This window comes from Sapajus apella, unplaced genomic scaffold, assembly GCF_009761245.1.
Source record: "Sapajus apella isolate SASKATOON/1434 unplaced genomic scaffold, GSC_monkey_1.0 scaffold28, whole genome shotgun sequence".
In the NCBI taxonomy this organism is placed as follows: domain Eukaryota; kingdom Metazoa; phylum Chordata; class Mammalia; order Primates; family Cebidae; genus Sapajus; species Sapajus apella.
The window spans coordinates 22,692,979-22,716,211 of record NW_022436968.1 but is presented as its reverse complement, the minus strand read 5'-3'; the positions used below and the strand labels follow the sequence as shown (position 1 = coordinate 22,716,211).

General features: G+C 40.0%; 2 protein-coding genes across 2 annotated transcripts in view; one reads left to right on the top strand and one right to left on the bottom strand.

Moving 5' to 3' along the window:
- The window catches only part of HAT1 (histone acetyltransferase 1), a 78,412-nt gene extending 69,602 nt beyond the window's left edge, over positions 1-8,810 (top strand). The window contains exons 10-11 of the mRNA XM_032292961.1: positions 3,107-3,223; positions 8,306-8,810. Of these exons, the coding sequence (XP_032148852.1) occupies positions 3,107-3,223; positions 8,306-8,473 (285 nt within the window). The 3' untranslated portion in view covers positions 8,474-8,810. The remainder of the gene's footprint in view (positions 1-3,106; positions 3,224-8,305) is intronic.
- SLC25A12 (solute carrier family 25 member 12) overlaps positions 1-23,233 on the bottom strand; it is a 237,288-nt gene that overhangs the window by 210,735 nt on the left and 3,320 nt on the right. The gene's annotated exons all lie outside the window — the stretch shown is intronic.

Here is a 23,233-nt window from a genome sequence, read left to right as displayed (position 1 = left end):
TTTTGAGACGGAGTTTCGCTCTTGTTACCCAGGCTGGAGCGCAATGGCGCGATCTCGGCTCACCGCAACCTCCGCCTCCTGGGTTCAGGCAATTCTCCTGCCTCAGCCTCCTGAGTAGCTGGGATTACAGGCACGCGCCACCATGCCCAGCTAATTTTTTGTAGTTTTAGTAGAGACGGGGTTTCACCTTGTTGACCAGGATGGTCTCGATCTCTTGACCTCGTGATCCACCCGCCTCGGCCTCCCAAAGTGCTGGGATTACAGGCTTGAGCCACTGTGCCCGGCCCTTCTTTTATATGCTTCTAAATGTAACTTCCCCAGAACTCCTTATTCCTCATTTCTTTTTATTCCAGTTATTCTACCTGGGAGATTTCATCTAAATCTCCAATCCAGATTTCTCCCCCTGAGTTTCAAAACTGTGTAATCAAAAGGTTGCTGGTCACCTTCAGACAACTCAATTTGAACTATATTTCATTTTTCTCCTGCATTAAAACATGGTAGTTGTTTCTTAGCTTTAAGGTAACGTATATATTTTAGAAGTAATTTATATCTCTAGATTGTATTAAGTCTGTATTAATTAGCAATTTAATAGCTCAGCTTTTAAAAGAAATACATATAAATATGTATTTTTTTAATGATGCTTTTTTTTTTTTTTTTTTTTTTTTGAGATGGAGTCTGACACTGTCACCCAGCCTCTAATGCAGTGGTGCGATCTCGGCTCATTGCAGTCTCCACCTCCTGGGTTCAGGCAATTCTCCTGCCTCAGCCTCCCGAGTAGCTGGGACTATAGGCATGTGCTACCACGCCTAGTTGATTTTTTTGTATTTTTAGTAGAGATGGGGTTTCACCATGTTGGCCAGGATGGTCTCGTGATCCTCCCGCCTCGGCCTCCCAAAGTGCTGGGATTACACGCGTGAGCCACCGCACCTGGCCCATGATGCTTTTTTATAAAAGGAATTCAAACTCCCTACCTAGGACACAAAGAACTGATGATAATCTGGACCCTGCCTACCTTACTAGCTTCAGCCTCTTACTACTTTGCTACATGCTCTGGCTTTACTGATTTTCCAGCCACTTCCCAACTCTGCCACATCCTTCTTCCTTCTGTATTCCTTTACATATTTTATTGTCTTTACCTGAAATACTCCCATCTCCTATTTGCCTGGCCAAATAGTACTCATTTTTTCAGGCTCAACTCAAGTTCCCTTCCAGGAAGGTCAGAAGATACCATCTTCCCAACCTAGCCGTAGCCTAACTCCCTGCCCAAATAAATTTACAAGTGAAACCACCAACAGGAAAACTGTGGTTCTCCTTTGGCTTCATTGCTACTGAAATTTCTTGATTCTTCTGATATTTCCTTGATACCACTTGTCTTTTTTTTTTCTTTCCTTTTTCTTTCTTTCTTTCTTTTTTTAGAGTCTCTAACTCTGTCACCTGAGGTGGAATACAGTGGTGTAATCACTGAAACTTCCTGATGCTTCTGATATTTCCTTGATACCACTTGTCTTTTTTTTCTTTCCTTTTTCTTTCTTTTTTTTTTTTTTTTTTTTTGGAGACAGACAGAGTCTCTAACTGTGTCATCTGAGGTGGAGTACAGTGGTGTAATCACAGCTCACTGCAGCCTCAACCTCCTGGGCTCAAATGATTCTCCCACCTCAGCCTCCAGAGTAGTTGGGATTACAGAGGTACGCCACCATGCCTGGCTAATTTTGGTAGAGACAAGATTTCTACGGACCGTTCTTTTTTTCTTTTCTTTTCTTTTCTTTTTTTTTTTTTTTTGCCATAACATTTGCACACAATCTGCAGGCTGTTCTAAAACTCCTAGGCTCAAGTGATCTGCCCACCTTGGCAGCCTCCCAAAGTGCTGGAAACTGACAAGCATGAGCCACTGTGCCTAGCCCTGTTTGCTTTTTTTTTTTTTAGGACAGAGTCTTGTACTGTTGCCCAGGCTGGAGTACAATGGCTTAATATCAGCTCACTGCAACCTCCACCTCCCAGGTCCAAGCAATTCTTCTGCTTCAGCCTCCCAAGTGGCTGGGATTACAGGTGCCCACCACCACGTCTGGCTAATTTTTTTGTATTTTTAGTAAAGATGGGATTTCACTATGTTGGCCAGGCTGGTCTCCAACTCCTGACCTTGTGATCTGCCTGCCTCAGCCTCCCAAAGTGCTGGGATTATAGGCGTGAGCCACCGCACCTGGCCACCCTATCTGCTTTTTAACTGTCACTGTACTACCAGATTTCTGACCGACCTCCTTTTATCACTGTATATGCTTTCCCCAGGTGATCTTAACCAACCTTATGGTTTTCACTGTTACCTATATACTGACATTGTTTGAATCCTTCCCCTTAGACTAAAATTTTCTTCAGATTTTTTATTTGCTACTGCCTCTCAAATCTCTCCTAGGCTGTGAAAACTCACATTTTCACATCCTCCTCTAAGTCAGTTTTTCTTCTTATATGTTTCTAGTGTCCTTGTCCCCTTAATTGTCTTACTTGTGCTGTTCCAGTTCATGCCCTTATTTTTTATCTGATGTAATAGCTCAGCTTCTTGATTAGTCTCTCTTGCCCTTCTTTTTGCTACCATTTCTATGAAGCCGAAAGAGTGACTTACTTAAAACTCAAATTTGTGCACGTTACTTACTCTCCCATTTAAAATCTGTCACCGAGGCTTGGGCAGTGGCTCATGCCAGTATTTCCTACACTTTGGGAGGCTGATGCAGGAGGCTTGCTTGGAGCTGGGGGTTGAAGACCAGCCTAGGGAACAAAGTGAGACCCTGTCTCTACAAAAAAAACAAAAAATTAGCCGAGTATGGTGGTGTATGCTCATGGTCCCAGCTGCTCAGGAGGCTGAGGTGGGAGGACAACTTGAGCCTAGGAGGTCGAGACTGCATTGAACTATGCTTGTGCCACACTAAATTATCCATACCATAATCATTTGTATTACCCAGTAGACTGCTTGAAGGCAATGACTTTTATTCCCTTTCCTTTGGTATCTAGCACAATTCCTTGCACATGGCAGATATTAAATATATCCTGCGTTCTTTTGGGAAAGTGTCATTATTTTTACTTTGAAAATGTTCACATTTTTCTTTTCATTTATTAGCGACATGCTAGAAGAGTTTATGAAATTCTTCGACTACTGGTAACTGACATGAGTGATGCTGAACAATACAGAAGCTATAGATTGGATATTAAAAGAAGACTAATTAGCCCATATAAGGTAGGACTTTCAAGAATCTTCAACATTATTCTTTTCACTGTTTAAAACAAGAAAAGCTACCAAATGCCAGTGTATGGGAGAGTCCAAGTCATTTTGTAAAATTAACTTTTACAAAAGTAGAAATATTCTTCCAGTTATTTATAAAAATAATCACTCATGGCCGGGCGTGGTAGCCCACGCTTGTAATCCCAGCACTTTGGGAAGCTGAGGCAGGTGGATCACCTGAGGTCAGGAGTTCAAGACCAGCCTGGCCAACATGGTGAAACCCTGTCTCTACTAAAAATAAAAAAAATTAGCCAGGTGTGGTGGCAAGTACCTGTAATCCCAGCTACTCAGGAGGCTGAGGCAGGAGAATTGCTTGAACCCAGGAAGCAGAGGTTGCAGTGAGCCGAGAAGAGCAAAACTCCATCTCAAAAAAAAAATTCTCACTCATAATTTTCCAATATAAGTTATACATATGTTTCACTCATTTAAAAACTTTTTCCAGTGGTGGCTCACGTCTGCAATCCTAGCACTTTGGGAGGCCCAGGTGGGTGGATCACTTGAAGTCAGGAGTTCGAGACCAACCCGGCCAACGTGGTGAAACCTCGTCTCTACTAAAAATACAAAAATAGCTAGACATGGTAGGGTGTGCTTGTAATCCCAGCTGCTTGGGAGGCTGAGACATGAGAATCGCTTAAACCCAAGACGTGGAGGTTGCAGTGAGCTGAGATTGTGCCACTACACTCCACCTTGGGTGACAGAGTGAAACTGTCTCAAACAATCAAACTTACCCCGAGGATAATCTACCGTGGTTAGCTTTTCTTTGATTTGTATGCATATTTTAAAAATCTGAATGCCTAGGCTCTTCCCTAACAAATTTTCTTGTTTTTCCCAAGTTTCTTGTCTTCTCAGTTGTTACACATATTCTTTTTTCTCTCATCCCATATAAAAGCAAAGTTACATATATATTCTTTTTCTTTGCTTTCTTCTTCATAAAAATAGCCTTTGTTGCTATTTATTAATAAAATCTCTGTACTTTACCATAGCTGAAATCATGTTAGTACTATTATATTTTTAAACATTCTTCTTGCCCTTTTTTCCCACTTCTTAGTCATCTTCCATATTTTCCCACCTAAATTAAGTTGTTGGCCTTGCCATTTGGACATTGTCAGGATGAATATCGTTCATTCCACCTTGTGTGAATGAAAATTTGCTATCTAGGCCGGGTGTGGTGGCTCACGCCTGTAATCTCAACATTTTGGGAGGCTGAGGTGGGTGGATCACCTGAGCTCAGGAGTTCAAGACCAGCCTGGCCAACATGGTGAAACCCCATCTCTACTAAAAATATAAAAATTAGTTGGGTGTGGTGGTAGGTGCCAGTAATCCCAGCTAACTCAGGAGGCTGAGGCAGGAGAATTGCTTGAACCTGGGAGGTGGAGATTGTAGTAAGCCAAGATCGCACCACTGCACTTCATTCTATGCGACAGCAGACTCCATCTCAAGAAAAAGAAAAGAAAATTTGCTAACTAGTTGCAGCTGAGTAGTGAGCTGATTGGCAGAATACTTAATTTATTAACAAGTAATTACTGAGTATAATTGCTCAATGTTGAAATGTTGTGGCTACATTTACATGTTCTATACCTATAAGGTTATATACAGCACAATAGCTGGGACAGAAACGACCAAGTTGAATCTTCGTTAAAATTTGATGAAAGTAAATTAAATAACTACATCAAGTACATGTAGTTTTGGCTTTCCTTTGTAAATTTAAAGAAAATTTAAGTTTTGTTTGCCATGGATTCTGCTTTATAGAACCAGCCTTGAATGCCGATGGTTTGTTGGCTCACACTACTTGCTGAATCCCAACTCTTTTTTCTTCATAGCATCTTTTTACTTTCCAGTGCAGTTATATTTCCTAATTTGTCTTTGTAATTCTATTCAGTATTATCACATTCTGAATATAAAAGTAATTATTTGCCTATAACTAAATCATTTTATCTTGAATTCATACATAGATGTATGAATAGTTCCTCATTGTGTCATTTCATTGCAGTTTAATGGATTTTCTATTTTACAGACCATCATCTGCATATAACAGGTTGTAATAAATTATAATGGTCTTCTCAAAAATTATCCAAAGTAGCATTTTATTATTTGATGTTACCAATTCAGAACCATCAGAAGATGAGTAGAAATGGTACTTTCCAAAGGTTTTGATCTTTAGTAATATTTGTTAGCTAGAAAATGTCTTAATGATAAAATTTGGGCACAGAGAACAATATAAATAGATGGCAACATTTAAGAGTATTAAGACTTTTGCTAACGTAAAATAATTTATTGAATTATATGTTTTAGATATTAATGTGACATTTTATATAAAATATAAAAAATGAAAGATGATAGAAATTCTGAGTACAAATAGTAGTCACACAGTTCATGCCAAATAATGGGAATTTCTGCACTTAAGTGCAAGGATTTTCTACTCTTAAAGAATAATTCTTTTTTATAGTAAGTATCTTTATCTGTCCAGCCAGTTCACCTGTCTAAAAGGCCAAAACGGAGCTGGGCATGGTGGCTCACAGCTGTAATCCCAACATTTTGGGAGGCCGAGGTGGGTGGATTGCTTAAGCCCTGGAGTTCGAGACCAGCCTGGGCAACATGGTGAAACTTGGTCTCTACTAAAAACACAAAAATTAGCTGGGCATGGTGATGCACGCCTTTAATTCCAGCTACTTAGGAGGCTGAGGCAGGAGAATCAATTGAACCCAGGAGGCAGAGGTTGCAGTGTGCCGAGATCATGCCACTGTACTCCAGCCTGGGTAACAACAGAGTGAGACTCCCTCTCAAAAAAAATAATAAAAACTATAAAAGGCCAGAACTGGTTATTAAACCCTTCAGGTTCTTAACAGCCAAATGGGTATCACCAGTCTTGCACTAAAGCCATAGACAAATTACAAATGTTACAATTGGGCAGCAATTTAGAAAAATAACTTATATTCCTCTCATAACTCACACTACAATAATTTCCTAATGCATTGCCCTTTAGTTCCTGAACTGTTTCCTTAAATTTGATGCATGTATTTAGGGCAGTCATGCCTTTGGCAGAAATAACAAATTTTATAGCATACAGAATTGAAAAATAAGGAATGTAAAGAATGTACTGTCTTTCCAGGCCTTAGGAGCAATAAATCTGAATTTTTATCAGTTCTCCCTCTACCACTAATATTCACAGTGTGGTCAGTAGATTAGCAACATTAACATCACCTGATTAGAAATGCAGACTCTCAGACTCCAGGTGCTCTCCATGCACATTCACATTTGAGAGGCACTGCTTTCAAGGGCTACTTAGGGCACATTGCTTAGCTCTTCTAGCCCTCTTTTTTTTCCCTCCATCTAATCCCTATCTCATATAGGGTTGTTAGGATTATATGAGTTAATATATATGATTTGTGATTTCTATATAAAGTCTAATCTTTATTCTGTAATAGAAGAACTGATACGATAATCTAGAACAGTATATCCAAAACGTGAAAGCTTCATATTTGCGATGATGCCATCCAACCAGGAATCTTGGAGTTACTCTTCATTCTTCCTTCCCCATATCACCCAGTATTTTCTCTCCTAAATCTGCCCTGTCCCCTCCGTCTCTGCTGCTGCTGTCTTGATCTAGGCTTTCATCAACTCTGGTTTGAACTACTGCAGTAGCTGCCCAGTCATCCAGTCCCATCCTAAACATCTCTGACATAGTATTGTTTTGACAGTGTCCTGCGTAAAAGTTCTTACCAGCTACCTGTTGCAGACTCAGCATAGTGGTATCCTAAGTAAAACAGGGAGGGTTTAGTATGATAATGTGTGTCTGGAACTTCGTAGAGACTCAAATGCTAGTGTGTGTGTGTGTGTGTAATATATAGTTTTTTGGAACTTCGTAGAGACTCAAATGCTAGTGTGTGTGTGTGTGTGTGTGTGTGTGTGTGTGTGTGTGTGTAATATATAGTTTTTTTGAAATGGAGTCTTGTTCTGTCACCAGGCTGGAGTGCAGTGGCACGATTCTGCTCACTGCAACCTCTGCCTCCCAGGTTCAAGCGATTCTTCTGCCTCAGCCTCCCGAGTAGCTGGGATTACAAGCATGCGCCACCACGCCCAGCTAATTCTTTTTAAATTTGTAGTAGAGACAGTGTTTCACCATGTTGGCCAGGATGGTCTCAATCTCCTGACCTTGTGATCTGCCTGCCTTGGCCTCCCAAAGTGCTGGGATTACAGGTGTGAACCACCATGCCTGACCTAGTTAATGTGTTTTTAAAGTGTCACAGTTTCCCATTTATCTTTCTGAAACATTTCTAACAGTTTATGTTAAAATTAGCATGTGGCACATAAGTACTTCATGGGGTGGAATTTAAAATGTAATTAACTAATGATTGAGTAGTAAAATGAAGGATAATAGCACTTAATCTCAGTTGTCTTTCTTCAGCTCATGTCTTTTATTTATTAAAGAAATATTAAGGCCGGGCGCGGTGGCTCAAGCCTGTAATCCCAGCACTTTGGGAGGCCGAGGCGGGTGGATCACGAGGTCAAGAGATCGAGACCATCCTGGTCAACACGGTGAAACCCCGTCTCTACTAAAACTACAAAAAATTAGCTGGGCATGGTGGCGCGTGCCTGTAATCCCAGCTACTCAGGAGGCCGAGGCAGGAGAATTGCCTGAACCCAGGAGGCGGAGGTTGCGGTGAGCCGAGATCGCGCCATTGCACTCCAGCCTGGGTAACAAGAGCGAAACTCCGTCTCAAAAAAAAAAAAAAAAAAAGAAATATTTGAGTTTCCACACTGGCCAAAGTTCTCTAAAGTTTTGGAGGGGGCTCCTAGTCACATGTCTGTATTTATCATCAATTGGACACAAATACCAGGTCTTCCTGTTAACTCTTTTTAGAGGGTTTGCAATTCATGGTTAACATTATGTTTAAGCTTCCTTAAAAAAAAAAAGTGTGGGACAAGTTTGGGCATATTTGTACTATTCTTATTTTTAACACTGGACACTTAAAATTGTAAGACTAAAAGGAAATATATTTGCTTTCTTAGTCTAACAAATAATTGTTTGCCACCTAGAAAAAGCAAAGAGATCTTGCCAAGATGAGAAAATGTCTCAGACCAGAAGAACTGACAAATCAGATGAACCAAATAGAAATAAGCATGCAACATGAACAGCTGGAAGAGAGTTTTCAGGAACTAGTGGAAGATTACCGGCGTGTTATTGAACGACTCGCTCAAGAGTAAAGATTATACTGTTGTGTACAGGAAGCCTGCAAATTTTCTGTACAATGTGCTGTGAAAAATCTGATGACTTTTAATTTTAAAATCTTGTGACATTTTGCTTATACTAAAAGTTATCTATCTTTAGTTGAATATTTTCTTTTGGAGAGATTGTATATTTTAAAATACTGTTTAGAGTTTATGAGCATATATTGCATTTAAAAAAAGATATAGCTTCTGAAATACTACTGCAGTTGCTTCCCTTCTTAAACAGTATAATAAATGCTTAGTTGTGATATGTTAATATGTGATATGATTCTTAAACATTTACAATAAACCTTATTCTTACTTATTCCTTCTATACTTTGCTTCTAAGATTTTATATCTGACACCTTTAAAACATTTCTTGAAGATTTATCCTGGTAATTTTACTTTTTCAATATGATTCTTCTTTCTAAGTTCAGGGGCACATGTGGAGGTTTGTTACATAGGTAAACTTGTGTCCTGGGGGTTTCTTGCATAGATTATTTCAACATCCAGATACTAAGCCTAGTACCCAATAGTTCATTCTTCTGCCCTTCTCCCTCCTCCCTACCTGTATCTTCGAGTAGACCCCAGTGTCTATTGTTCCCTTCTTTTTGTCCATGTGTTCTTATCATTTAGCTCCCACTTGCAAGTGAGAACCTGCAGTATTTGGTTTTCTGTGCCTGTGTTAGTTTACTAAGGATAATGGCTTCCAGCTCCATCTGTGTCCCCACAAAAAAAAAAACGTGATCTTGTTCTTTTTTTATGACTGCATAGTATTCTGTGGTGTGTATGTACCATATTTTCTTTATCCAGTCTGTCACTGATGGACATTTAGGTTGATTCCATGTCTTTGCTATTGTGAATAGTGCTGCAGTGAATGTTTGCATGCATATATCTTTATGGTAGAATGATTGATATTCCTCTGAGTGTATACCTAGTAATGGGATTGCTGGGTCAAATGGTAGTTCTGTTTTTAGCTCTTTGAGGAATTATCCTTAGCAAACTAACAAGAGTGGTTGGACTAATTTATAGTCCCACCAACGGTGTGTAAGTGTTCCCTTTTCTCTACTACATTGCCAGCATCTGTTATTTTTTGACTTTAATAACAGCCTTTCTGACTGGTATCCCATTGTGGTTTTGATTTACATTTCTCTAATGTTCAGTGGTGTTGGGCTTTTATTCATATGCTTATTGGCTACACGTATGTCTTCTTTGAAAAGTGTCTGTTAATGTCTCTTTTTACTGGTGTTGTTTGGTTGTTATCGTAAATTTGTTTAAGTTCCTCACTGAGTTTTCATAATAGGAAATGTTCTTAGTATACGTTTTATTTTGTTTTAAATAAACTCCTATTAACTGTTTGGGTAGGCATGTAAGAGAGGGAAGTCAAACTAGATACAGCCTAAAAGCTAAAACTTTGGCATCAAATATTATTTGAAGATAATTTAGCAGTTAGCATAAACAGGCCGGGCGATAATCCCAGCATTTTGGGAGGCCCAGGGGGGCGGATCACAAATTAGCCAGGCGTGGTGACGCAGGCCTGTAATCCCAGCTACTCAGGAAGCTGAGGCAGGAGAATCAATTGAACCTAGGAGGTGGAGGTTGCAGTGAGCTAAGATCACACCACTGCACTTTAGCCTGGGCGACAGAGCAAGACTCAGTTTCAAAAAAATAAAAAGAAGGTAGCATAAACATTCTATAAATAAAAATAGAAGAAGATAAAAATCAGTGTATAAAAATCTAATTTATGGCCAGGTGTAGTGGCTCACGCCTGTAATCCCAGCACTTTGGGAGGCCGAGGTGGGCGGATCACCAGGTCAAGAGATCGAGACCATCCTGGCCAACATGGTGAAACCCCGTTTCTAGTAAAAATCTAAAAATCAGCCAGGTGTGATGGCACATGCCTGTGGTCCCAGCTACTCGGGAGGCTGAGGCAGAAGCATCACTTGAACCCAGGAGGCGGAGGTTGCAGTGAGCCGAGATTGTGCCACTGCACTCCAGCCTGGCGACAGAGCAAGACTGTCTCAAAAAAAGAAAATTCCAATTTACACATTATTAAAATATATCTTCTGTAAAATGAGATGCCCACCTGTTAGGATTTACTGTAAGGTTACCGAGGTATTGAAATACAGCAAGAAAAAATAATGACAAACTGCCTAATATAGTCTTGTTTTTAATGAAGTAGACTATAAATTGCTGAAAACAGAATCATTCAAAGTAAAAGCTTGGGATGTTTATAATGTTTGCTAGTAAACTAGGTATGATATGATAAAAACAAGATGTAAGTTGAAATTTATTTTGAAAAATCTGATTTGATGAATGCTTGGGGCAAAATCCCAAGTTGGACAGGCACTGTGTTCTCCTTTGATCAATTTCCATCAGTAAAATCTGTCAAACAGAGAAGCAAAGTAACTGGTAGCCCCTGGGCACAAAATAGGTGTGGCCAGCAGCATACCAACAGGAGTAAGCCGTTGCCTTAAAATGAGGGAGCTATAAAAGTTTCAAACCATCGCTTCTTAGAAGATTATATATAGATAAAACTTGTTGACTTCTGAGAGATTGTATCTGTGTACATAATTTGCTACAGATAAAATGACCTAGTTTCGTTAAAATCCTTTCTGAAACCATATGAAAGCAATTTGTCTTTCATCTAAATTGGCTAATTTTTAATTTTTTATCAACAATTCACAATTGATAAAGATGAGATCTGAGGAAAGCATCAATACCATCTAAACCAATTATCTTTCAAGATTTTTTAAAAGTATAAAAATCAGAAAAAGTGAATGTGATGCTGATTTTCCTATTCTTTTGTTTGTTTTGAGACAGAGTCTCTGCTGCCTAGGCTGGAATGTAGCTCACTGCAACATCCGCCTCCTAGGTTCAAATAATTCTCCTGCCTCAGCCTCCAGAGTACCTGGGATTACAGGAATGGGCCCCCATGCCCAGCTAATTTTTGTATTTTTAGTAGAGACAGGGTTTCACCATGTTGGCCAGGCTGGTCTTGAACTCCTCACCTCAGATGATCTGCCTGCCTTGACCTCCCAAAGTGCTGGGATTACAGGCATGAGCCACTATACCTGGCCTCTTAATTTATTTTTTCCCTGCCCTCTACAAATTGCATTTTCTCTACATGTATTTCCCTTCTGAACATCAGGTTTTTCATCTGTAAAATTGAGGTTGTGCTAGAATGATCTCTAGGCTCCCTCCCTCCCTGTTCTAGGTTCTGTTCTTGTCCTTTTCTTATCTTTTCTCTTTACTCATAGTTTTATACTCAGATGTGGGTGTAAATGTGGTATATGTCTAAAATAAAACATCTTTGTAAGTCACACAAAATTCATAGTTTATATGTGACATAGTTTGCGTGAGAAGGAAAAAATAGCACTGTGTGTCCCTGATTGTCTCCCAATTGCTGCGGCCCCGGTTTGTTGTACCAGAGCCTTGTCTAGGCTGAAAATTTATCAGACCTGATCAACTGCCATCTTTGGCTACTAGAGAAGAGCTGGCAGAAAAGCTACCAATGCCATATTTGAGAATAACATTAGAATCATAGACGTTAGAGGTCAACTGATTCAATTTCTTAAATTAATTGTTAAATTCTTTGTCTTAGAACTTAAAAGCCAGTTTAACAATATTAAATACTAATTTAATAAAGTACTCATGATTCTTTCAAATAAAATTATTTTTGCATTTGTATATCTCTGTATGTGCTTTGAATATAGTAGTATATCTTTGTGCATGTATATATTTGTATCTGTTAAATCATTTCCTGGAAACATAGTTAACTGAGTTGGATAAGAATATGTCTATGGCTCTGTTACACAAACATGCCATATTTTGGAGAATGGTTGTTAAAATATTGCCAGATGTGAATGTATATACCAATTTTAACAATTTCAATGACATGTTATTTCCATAGATATACTATCTTATTTACATTTATTTTACTTACTGGGAAGACTGAAGGTTTTTTTTTTTTTGTTTTTTTTTTTTTTTTTTTTTTTTTTTTTTTTTTTTTTTTTTTTTTTTGTGTGTGTGTGTGTGTGTGTGTGTGTGTGTATGTGTAATTCTTTGATATGAATTGTGTTTTTTTAATGTATTTTTTAAAAAATTATAAATCTACATTGCAAATTTATAAATGGACAATAAATCCAGAGGCCACACTACAAGTAAGTGGCAAAGCCAGGAATATACACTAGGCTCCTGATTTCCACTCCATTTCATCTTCCATCAAGTAGGCCAGCCAAGTCAAGCATGCCAGCCCACTAGGCTCTTCCTAAGAGGGGCTTTTAAAAGAGGAGCAAGTATTAAGAAGTATGTTTGGCCAGGCACGGTGGCTAATGCCTGTAATTCCAACACTTTGGGAGGCCAAGGTGGAAGGATTACTTGAGGCCAGAAGTTCAAGACCAGCCTGGGCAACATAGCCAGCCCCCGTCTACAAAAAAATTAAAAATAAGTCAGGTTTGGTAGTGCACGCCTGTGTTGGCACAAGCCTGGCTATTTGGGAGGCTGAGGTAGGAGGATTGCTACAGCTTAGGAGTTCAAGGATGCAATGAACTATGATCACACCACTGTACTCCAACCTGGGTAACGGAGCCAGAACCAGTCTCTTAAAAAAAAAAAAAAAAAAAAAAAAGCTGGGCATGGTGATGTGTGCGCGTGCCTATAGTCCCAGCTACTTGGGAGGCCGAGCAGGAGGATAGCTTGAGCCTGGAGTTCAAAACTAGCCTAAGCAATATAGTGAGACCCTGCCTCTAAAAATAAGAAAAAAGTAAGACAAAAAACCTTAAGAAGAGGTTTGATAGCAATGACTGAAATTATCAATACCTCTTTTGGAGTATGGCCTGAAGTTTTCCTCTCAACATTTTATCCTCAACTTTTCTGTGTTCCCATATTCCTTTACGTTTCTATTATAAACATTTCATTCTCGTTTTATGAGGTGTGGTGGAATTATACAGTGCATTTAGTTTACTTACTGAATTGGGCAGAGCTATGTTTATGTATATATGATATTTCAATAGGAAGTATGAACATAGAAATAAAAAGCTACAGGGCATACAGTGAAAACTTCCTCACTGCATTCCTCCAGAAACAACCAGTTACCAATATCTTGTGTATCTCTCAGAGATATATGCGTAAGGGAGCATGTATGTATATCTATTTTTTATATACCATATGTACATGTGATGACCTACCACGTTTTCTAACTGGTTTTTTACTTTTATTTTGAAGGTTATTTGAGCTGTCTTGTTTAATGGCAGCATGGTATTCCATTGTGTGGGTATATCATAAGTTACTCTACCAGTAACATATTTATGTTGTTTCCAATATTTTCCTTTACAAACAATGCTGCAATGCCTATTGTATATGTGCTATGCATGCATATACAAGTATACCAATAGATTAAAGTCCTAGAAGTCACGGACATTAGTCCAATCTCTCTTATAGTGACTCTACTACCTTTATGACAGTTAAAATTATCACCGTAAACTATGGTTGTGGGAACTTTATAATGTCCCAATTTCAATAAACTCTATGCAAACAGGAGCATATTGGACTTCTCCAACCATCTCCTTTCATGGCTAGAAATTTGAATTATCTTTTTTGTTGTTGGAGACAGGGTCTCACTCTGTCACCCAGACTGGAGTGCAGTGGCGTGATCTCGGAGCACTGCATCCTCAGCCCCTCCGAGTAGCTGGGACCACAGGCAAGTGCCACCACGCCTGGCTAATTTTTATACATATTTTTTGTTGTTGATAGAGACAGGGTTTCACCATGTTGCCCAGGCTGGTCTTGAACTCCTGAGCTCAAGCAATCCACCCACCTCGGCCTCCCAAAGTGTTGGAATTACAGGTGTGAGCCACTGTGCCTGGCCTTGGTTATCTTAAACGCACAATGATTTGACTGGCTAGGCATATGCCTGACTTTCTGTTGATCCCTTTAGTCTTGCTTTGCTCTTCTCAACCCTTTGCATCCATAAGAATTACTCTGTTTCAGGGTGTCTCAGCCTTAGTCCTACTGACATTTTGGGCCAGATAATTTTTTCTTGTGTGGGGCTGACCTATGTATTGTGGGATGTTTAACAGCATCCTTGGCTTCTACCCACTAAGATGCCAGTAGTGCCACCCCCACCACCAGCTGTAACAACCAAGTATGTCTCTAGATACGTCCTCTGGGGAGCAAAATCATCCTTGGTTGAGAATCATCATTCTATGGGATTGAACATCCATCTACTTTCAGCACTATTTTTAAAAATTATGTAACAGTAAAAAAAATCAATGCAATCACGGGCTTTCTGAGTAAAAATAAAAAATTCAAAATGCATGAAAGTATTTGATGAGAAATAAGCTGCCCTCCCATATTGCCATCCAATTCACTTCTTTACAATTACTTTTACCAGTTTCTCTTTTATCCTCCAGAATTATCAGTCTAAAAACATCCATTTCTTTTTCTTTTTTTTAAGACGGGGTTTCACCATGTTGGTCAGGCTGGTCTTGAACTCCCGACCTCAGGTGATCCACACACCTTGGCCTCCAAAGTGCTTGGATTACAGGCATGAGCCACCGCGCCCGGCCTAAAAGCATCCATTTCTATTACAAACACAGATGTTGACATACTACATGCAGTACTCTGCATATCTTTTCCAGTTAACGCATCTCTCTACCAGTACATGTTACTTTAATTCTAAACAGCTGTATGATATTCCATAGCTCAATGTCAATGTGTAACCCAATACTGCATTAAAGGACATGTAGGTTGTTTCCTATCTTCTACTACAAGAAATGCTCCAATGATTATCCTTTTGTATACACCATTTTATACACATTGGAGTGTGTATGTAGGATATATAGTGATGGAATCACTGAGTGAAAGGGTATGGACATTTTACATTTTGGTAGATTTTGCACATATTTGAGACAGTAGGAAAATTTGAACATGGACATAATTGGTAAGGAATTTTGTTAATTTTCATAGTTGTGATAATGGTACTGTCATTGTGTAGGACAGTGTCTTTATTTCTGAGAGTCACATGCCTTCGCATTTAGGAGCAAAGAGTCATGACATTTGTAGCTTACATTCAAATGGTCCAGAAAAGTATGTTTGTGTATGTGGGCATGTATGTGTATGTGTGTGTACATATACAAATACACACACAAAAGAAAAGTGACAAAGTTTGTAAAAGTGTTGAATATAGCTGGAATTAAATACAAGGGTTCATTGTATGGTTCTTTCAACCTGTATGATTGATTGATTGATTGATTGATTGACTGAAAAGGTCCTACTCTGTCACCCAGGCTGGATTGTAGTGATGCAATCTTGGCTCACTGCAACCTCCACCTCCTGGGCTCAAACGATCCTTCCACCCACCTCAGCCTCCCAAATACCTGGGACCATAGGCACACACCACAATGCCCAGCTGATATATATTATGTATATACATAATATGTATATTATATATAGTGAGCTGGAAATTTGGCCCATGCAATATGACTCACTCAGATTCTCAACCACTATACCACTATCACTTACCTAAAAAGATCCACTCACAGGCCAAATTATTAAGTTTGGAATCCACAGCATAAAATTATATATAAATACATATATATTTTGGGCAGGGGTGGTATAGACAGGCTTTCACCATGTTGTCCAGACTAGTCTTGAACTCCTCGACTCAAGCGATCAGTCCACCTCGGCCTCCCAAAGCACTGGGATTACAGTTGTGAGCCATTCAGCCCAACCTGCTGTATGTTTTTAAGTGTTTAAAATAAAAACTGGGAAAGAAAAGATATCACATATATGAAAGAACAGTATGAAAAAGGAAAAATCAGCAAGTAGGAAAGAGCTCTGAGAAATTAAAAATGATTGCTCTAATTCAAGCAGCAGAAAGACTGATTTTATATAAAGTGGAGGGAATTTCCCAGAACATCAGAAAGAGACAAAAAATATGAGAAAAAAAGATAAAATGGAGGAGCAATGTAGGAAATCCAATGGCCAATAATTTTTGTTTCAGAGAGGAAAAGCAAACAGGACATAACCAAAGGAAGAGGATAATTCCTGAGTTGAAGAAATGAATCTTCAGCCTAGAAGAGCTCCCTGAAGTTTGAGCAGCATTACTAACATTTACTGAGCACTCACGATTGTCGGATAAGCGCTTACGTGAGTTATCTCCATTCTCATTAACAATCCTCTGGGGTGCGTGCTGTCCTTGAGTGAGGCCTAGGAAGGTTATCTTGACCAAGGTCACACAGCAATGGCAGAGCTGGAAATTTGGCCCATGCAATATGACTCACTTAGATTCTCAACCGCTGTACAACTACCACTTACCTAAAAAGATCCACTCACAGGCCAAATTATTAAGTTCAGAATCCAGGGCATAAAATTAAGATCCTAAATGCTTTCACAGGGGAAAACACAGACAACCTGGGGGAGGAAGGGGGATTCAGCATTAGAGTTATCAGCCATACTGCGTGTTGAAAGACAATGCACCAATGTCTTCAAAGCGCTGATGCCAAATTGGTTTTCGTTTTTGTTTTTTGAGACAGAGTCTTGTTCTGTCGCCCAGGCTAAAGTGCAGTGGTGCGATCTTGGCTCACCACAACGTCCTCTGGGTTCAAGTGATTCTCCTGCCTCAGCCTCATGAGTAGCTTGGACTACAGGTACACACCACCACGCCCAACTAATTTGTGTATTTTTAGCACGGACAGGGTTTCGCCATGTTGGCCAGGCTGGTCTTGAACTGCTGACCTCAGGTGATCCGCCTGCCTTAGCTTCCAAAGTGCTGGGATTACAGGCATGAGCCACCACACCCGTCCTATTGCTTTTCATTATAAACCTTGTTATAATTGTATGGTTATTTTTTCACTATATACGTCTTTGATATAAAAATCTGTTTAATATGACTATGGGTATATTGTTCTACCACTGAAGCTCCATATAATTGCCAAATAAAATAAAACTGTAAATCCAGGAGGTTTTTAAAAGTTTACCTGAAGCAGCCAAGTGACACCTTTAAAAAATGAAATGGTGCTCTGCCTGACTTCCACCAGCCAGAATTCACCAAAAGATAGTGAAGAGCTTTCTTTGAAAAAAGAAGGAAAAAAACAAAGACTGGGTTTGATGGCTCACACCTATAATCCCAGCACTGTGGGAGGCTAAGGCGGGTGGATCACTTGAGGTTAGGAGTTCAAAACCAGCCTGGCCAACATGGTGAAACCCCATCTTTATTAAAAATACAAAAATTAGCCAAGTGTGGTGGCACATGTCTGTAATCCCAGCTACTCAGGAGGCTGAGGCAAGAGAATTGCTTGAACCTGGGAGGTAGAGGTTGCAGTGAGCTGAGATTGTGCCACTACTCCAGCCTGGGTGACAGGGCAAGACTCTGTCTCAAAAAAAAAAAAAGCAATACCTAATTCTTTTCTTTGGAAACTGATTCTCAAAGGAATCATAATTTACCATATACTTTACTTGGTAAAAGACGAATCTGGAAAAAATCTGTTACCAAAGCAAATTATCTCCATCTTTGATCCACTGGTTCTATGAGTCAATAAATACTGGATGTACAACCTAAGCTCTGACAAATGTACTTCATAATTTTTTGGGCTTCCCATTAACCCTGCAGAGAAATATAATGCAATAAAAGTATATGTCATCACTTATGAATATCTGCTGAGCTCTTGTGTGTAAGACACTGCAAAGAGTGCTATATAAATGCAAAAAATCATGTTTCTAAAAACCTTCAGTGTTAAAATAGATAAAGGCTTGAAAGGGAATAAATCTTCTATAACTTCTCTGGGTCCCACTGTCTTTATCTTAAAATTAGAAGGGGTAGGGTTAGGGTTGGATAAGGTGATCTTGATGCCATTTCTAGCTCTTCAACCATATTCTTGCTCTTCCATCTTAATAAAAACTAGTTTGAAAATGTGCTTTAGTTAGACTCTCAGTTCACCTGGACAACTCTTTACATGTTTAATTAATAATTTTGGCAGGTGAATCTGTGCAGAAGTCTTGGGCTGGATGTGTGTGTTTGCCCGGCTCTCTGAATCCCCTTTTGTGAAGGCCGTGGGGCCACCACAGAGAGGCTTGTTTGCTGTCTGCTCCTAGAGCAGCTGCCGCTTTCTTCCTTTATCCTTTATCAAGCAAAAGAAAATGCAGTGATGTTTGTGCGTGCTTCAGATGAGGAGAATGCACTCCAGACAGGTTATTCTCTGGGTTACCGGATGGGGTGAGCACAGAGGAGCTCAGCTCAATGGGAAGAGAGGTCGTGGCAGCATCTGCCCCCTTGTTTGTTTCAACAGTTTTAGTCTTGAATATAGAATGTGTTCAGTGAGAGGCGAGCAGAAGAAGTTAAAAAATGCACTACTGCTTAGTTTCTCAGCCAGTTTTGGGAGTGGAGGTGGAGAGTGGGAGGGGAAAAAGGGACATACAGCTAGTTTTCTCTTTCTATTATTGAATCCCTTCTTATTTCATGATCTCCACTTCAGAGATTCTTTTTGCAGTCTCTTTTGTGTAACTGCTAAGTGACTAAGGAACTCTATTTCATACTTATATGTAGGAAATGGCAAAATTACAAACAATTTTCAGCCTTAGATATTAATGAGCAAACTGCTTTCCATATGCACTGGCCTCACACAGTTCTACAGGAACAAATATTTTAAACCAAAACCACTAAGAACTTCAGCAAACACAGGACCATAAGCATACCAAAAGAGTAAACAAAGATGGATAAATATGAGAAGATAACCAATATCATCACTTCATGAGGGAAAGGGCAAAAAAGCCACAAGAAAATCAGTAATTTTACAAGAGAGGGAAAAATAAAGAAGAGAAACAAGTACAGAGTGAAGCCAAATGGAAGAGAGAGAATGCATAGTAGACTGCAATAAAGACATGAAAAAATGCTAGCTAGACTGTGCATACCTATGCTTTCCTATGCTTTCATGTGCGACTTGCCTAGTTTGCTGTCTTTTATTTTTTTTTCTTGAGATCGAGTTTCACTCTTGTTACCCAGGCTGGAGTGCAGTGGCGTGATCTCGGCTCACTGCAACCTCTACCTCCTAGGTTCAAGCAATTCTCCTACCTCAGCCTCCCAAGTAGCTGGGATTATAGGCATGTGCCACCACACCCAACTAATTTTGTATTTTTAGTAGAGACAGGGTTTCTCCATGTTGTTTAGGCTGGTCTCAAACTCCCGACCTCGCCTGCCTCAGTTTCCCAAAGAGCTGGGATTACAGGCATGAGCCATTGCACCTGGCTGCTGTCTTTTATTCTATGTACATGTGTGACTGGTCATGATAAAAATGGGTACCTTCCCTCAGAAAGTCCAGCAAATAGTGCCGGGCACATTGGCTCACGCCTGTAATCCCAGCACTTTGGAAGGCTGAGGCGGCAGTATCGCTTGAGCCCAGGAGTATGAGACTAGCCTAAGCAAGATAGTGAGACCCAGTCTCTACAAAAAAATAGAAAAATTAGCTGTGTCTGGTGGTATGTGCCTGTAGCTCCAGCTATTCAGAAGGCTGAGGCAGGAGGATCACTTGAGCCCAGGAGGTTGACACTAAAGTGAACCATGATGGTGCCCCCACACTCCAGTGTGGGTGACAAAGTGGACCCTGTCTCAAAAAGAAAAAAAAAAGTCCTGCAAATGAGTACAGGCATAGAAAAAAAGTCCAGATAAATGAATATACATCAATTTTTTACCAGCAATTACCTGAATGCGAATGATTTCTATTTTCTATAGTATACATTCCTCTTTTTGGGTGGAATGTTTTTCAAAGAGCATACATTTGAAGGAAGGAGATTAAATAAGTATGATTTCCCAGGAACTTATATAATTAGAGTTCAGCATTTTTCTCAGTTCCTGGCAGCCAGGGATGGCTACAATCTGTGACCCCTGGCGTTGCTCCATGGGTCTTACAGACAAGAAGGTATAATTTGCTCTTGTTTTATAGACAATCTTGTGAGTAGGTTAGTCTCTTCAATCCATTTCCTAAGAATGAATTGGAAAACTGAGACTAATTCAAGGTCAGGGAAGCCTTGTCCCTCAAGCCTGCACAGTTCCTTTCCAGTTTGTTTTTTAAGAATAAAGACAATATCATATTTCCTTGGAGCATAGAGTAGCATTTACATATTTATTGATTGGTTGATTGCTAGATTCGCTTGGGAATTTGTTGCCTTTTCCCCATATTCTGAATGGAATCTTCATTCTCAGGAAGTATATAAGCAGGAGCTACCTTTCCAGGGATTGCCAGTTTGGGAATAGGTGGCAGCCTCTAATGGTTCACACTTTCATTTAGATTCCATGGGGCAACTGCACACTTCTGCTTAAACCCAACACTCAGAGCCAGTCCCAAGACATGACATCAGGGAAGCCTGGTCCCTCATGCCTGTACAGTTCCCAAGCCAACTCTGACCGAAGCAGTCAGTATTATCAGAAAGATTTGATGCGCCAATGAGAGGGGTCTGGGACCATCTCCATGCTCTTCCCTATAGATTTCCCTTCCCTTCCCTCCCTCAGCTCCTGCCACAATTATAGGTGGGCTACTGCTCCAACAATGGACCTGTATTATGCTGGAGTGTTACTGCTGTTTTTACAATCTCCCAAAATATCTTTGAAGCCAAAGGGTTGGACCAGCTTGAAACAAATGCTAGCTAGACTGGGCCTGATATCAACAACTCCTTTAGGGCAATGTTTTGGTCTTACCTATAAGTTAGCCCTGTCTGGTCCCATTCTACTTCCCTTCCCTTGATAGATTGCTCAGGCTGCAGCATACTATTTGCTGAGCCCATTTGGATTATGCCTATAAATGGCTGTAGATCCCTGAAATCATCAGATTTTCAGTGTGGGAGGGGCTCAGGTCGGGCAATCCCATTAGGAAGGGGTGGGGCTTAAAGTATCATTTGCATAGGAATTACATGACGAGAAAAATGTCATTAGACAAATAAAAAATGGGATTAGCAGGAGGATCACATGCAACTAACATCCTCCTCCTCTTGTCCTGGCTCCCTGTTGGCACTGCTAAAGATCAAGGAACAGGGCACAAACTGCAAAGAGAAATCCACTTGATTTTCCACAACTTTCTCACATATGGCATTACTTTTCCTTGCAAAACATGGAATATTTACACATTTTCTCTAAGAGTACCCTTAGATTACTCAATAACATATCCATGATTGTCTCAAATGATTAGTATAGGAAACATGACATTCTGCTAGCAAGTGAGTTAAGAGAGTGCCCTGGAAACTGCCTGAACCTATAATCATTCAAAGATAGACCCTAACTTTAGAGGGATCAAATCAGCTACTAAGACTGGTCTTTGTTGTACATGCAGCTTATATTTATGCAGGACTCCTAGTTCCTGAGAAGAATGTTCATTTGACTTAAAATATGTAAACAAGTAGCATATCCACATATCAAAATTAGAGAAACTAGAGGACAGGATTGGGGATTCTTCTCCAACCACAGAGTTAAATGCTAAGAAATGATCCTGAAATCAAATCAAAAGGCTAACTTTTCAGATTCAGATGGCAAAATGAAGAGGCAGGGTCAGGAAGGGAGAATGGAGGCACCAGGGTCTAGATGACAACCCCACTGAAACTGTGTGGTCCCAGGGTGCCCATTTCCCCCAGCACCCACATTATATCAGGAAATGCCACATTATATCAGTTAATCTTACAACGTGTTCATATAAAACAGCTTTTTACTAGAGATACGTAAGCACCTTGGCCCCTATTTCATGGTTTGTGTTTTCTTCTTTTCTTTTTTTTTTTTTTTTTTTTTTTTGAGATGCAGTCTCACTCTGTCGCCTAGGCTGGAGTGCAGTGGCATGATGTTGGCTCACTGCAACCTCTGCCTCCTAGGTTTTCAAGCAATTCTCCCTGCCTCAGTCTCCTGAGTAGCTGGGACTACAGGCGCCCACCACCACGCCTGACTAATTTTTTATCTTTTAGTAGAGATGGGGTTTTGCCACGTTGGCCAGGCTGGTTTTGCACTCCTGACCTCAGGTGATCAGCCCGCCTCAGCCTCCCAAAGTGCTGGGATTACAGGCGTAAGCAACCATGCCTGGCCTGTTTTCAAATATCTTGTATTATAGTAATCCCAATAAATATATAAAAATATGTAGACACACATAAAAATATGTAGACATAATTTGTGAGAAAAATTACAAGATGATGTTATTTGTCATAAGACAAACATTTTAAAGAAATGATTTACTTCATGTCACACAATCCCTTACAGCACTTAAAAACGCAAATATCCAGCCGGGCACGGTGGCTCACGCCTGTAATCCCAGCACTTTGAGAGGCGGAGGTGGGTGGATCACGAGGTCAGGAGATGGAGACCATCCTGGCCAACATGGTGAAACCCCATCTCTACCAAAAAATACATAAACTAGCTGCATGTGGTGGTGCGCACCTGTAGTCCCAGCTACTTGGGAGGCTGAGGCAGGAGAATCGCTTGAACAGGGGAGGTAGAGATTGCAGTGAGCTGAGATTGCGCCACTGCACTCCAGCCTGGAGACAGAATGAGACTCCGTCTCAAAAAAAAAAAAAAAAAAAAAGCAAATATTCAATTAAAAACTCAATACATACATTACAGAACCTGCATAATTTAAATTTTACTACAAACTATATACAACTTTAGAAAAACTCATGGTATAAGTCTATTTTCTTTTTCTTTTTTTGAGACTGGGTCTCGCTATGTTGCCCAGGCTGGAGTGCAGTGGTTATTCACAGGCGTGATCCCTCTACTGATCAGCCTGGGAGTTT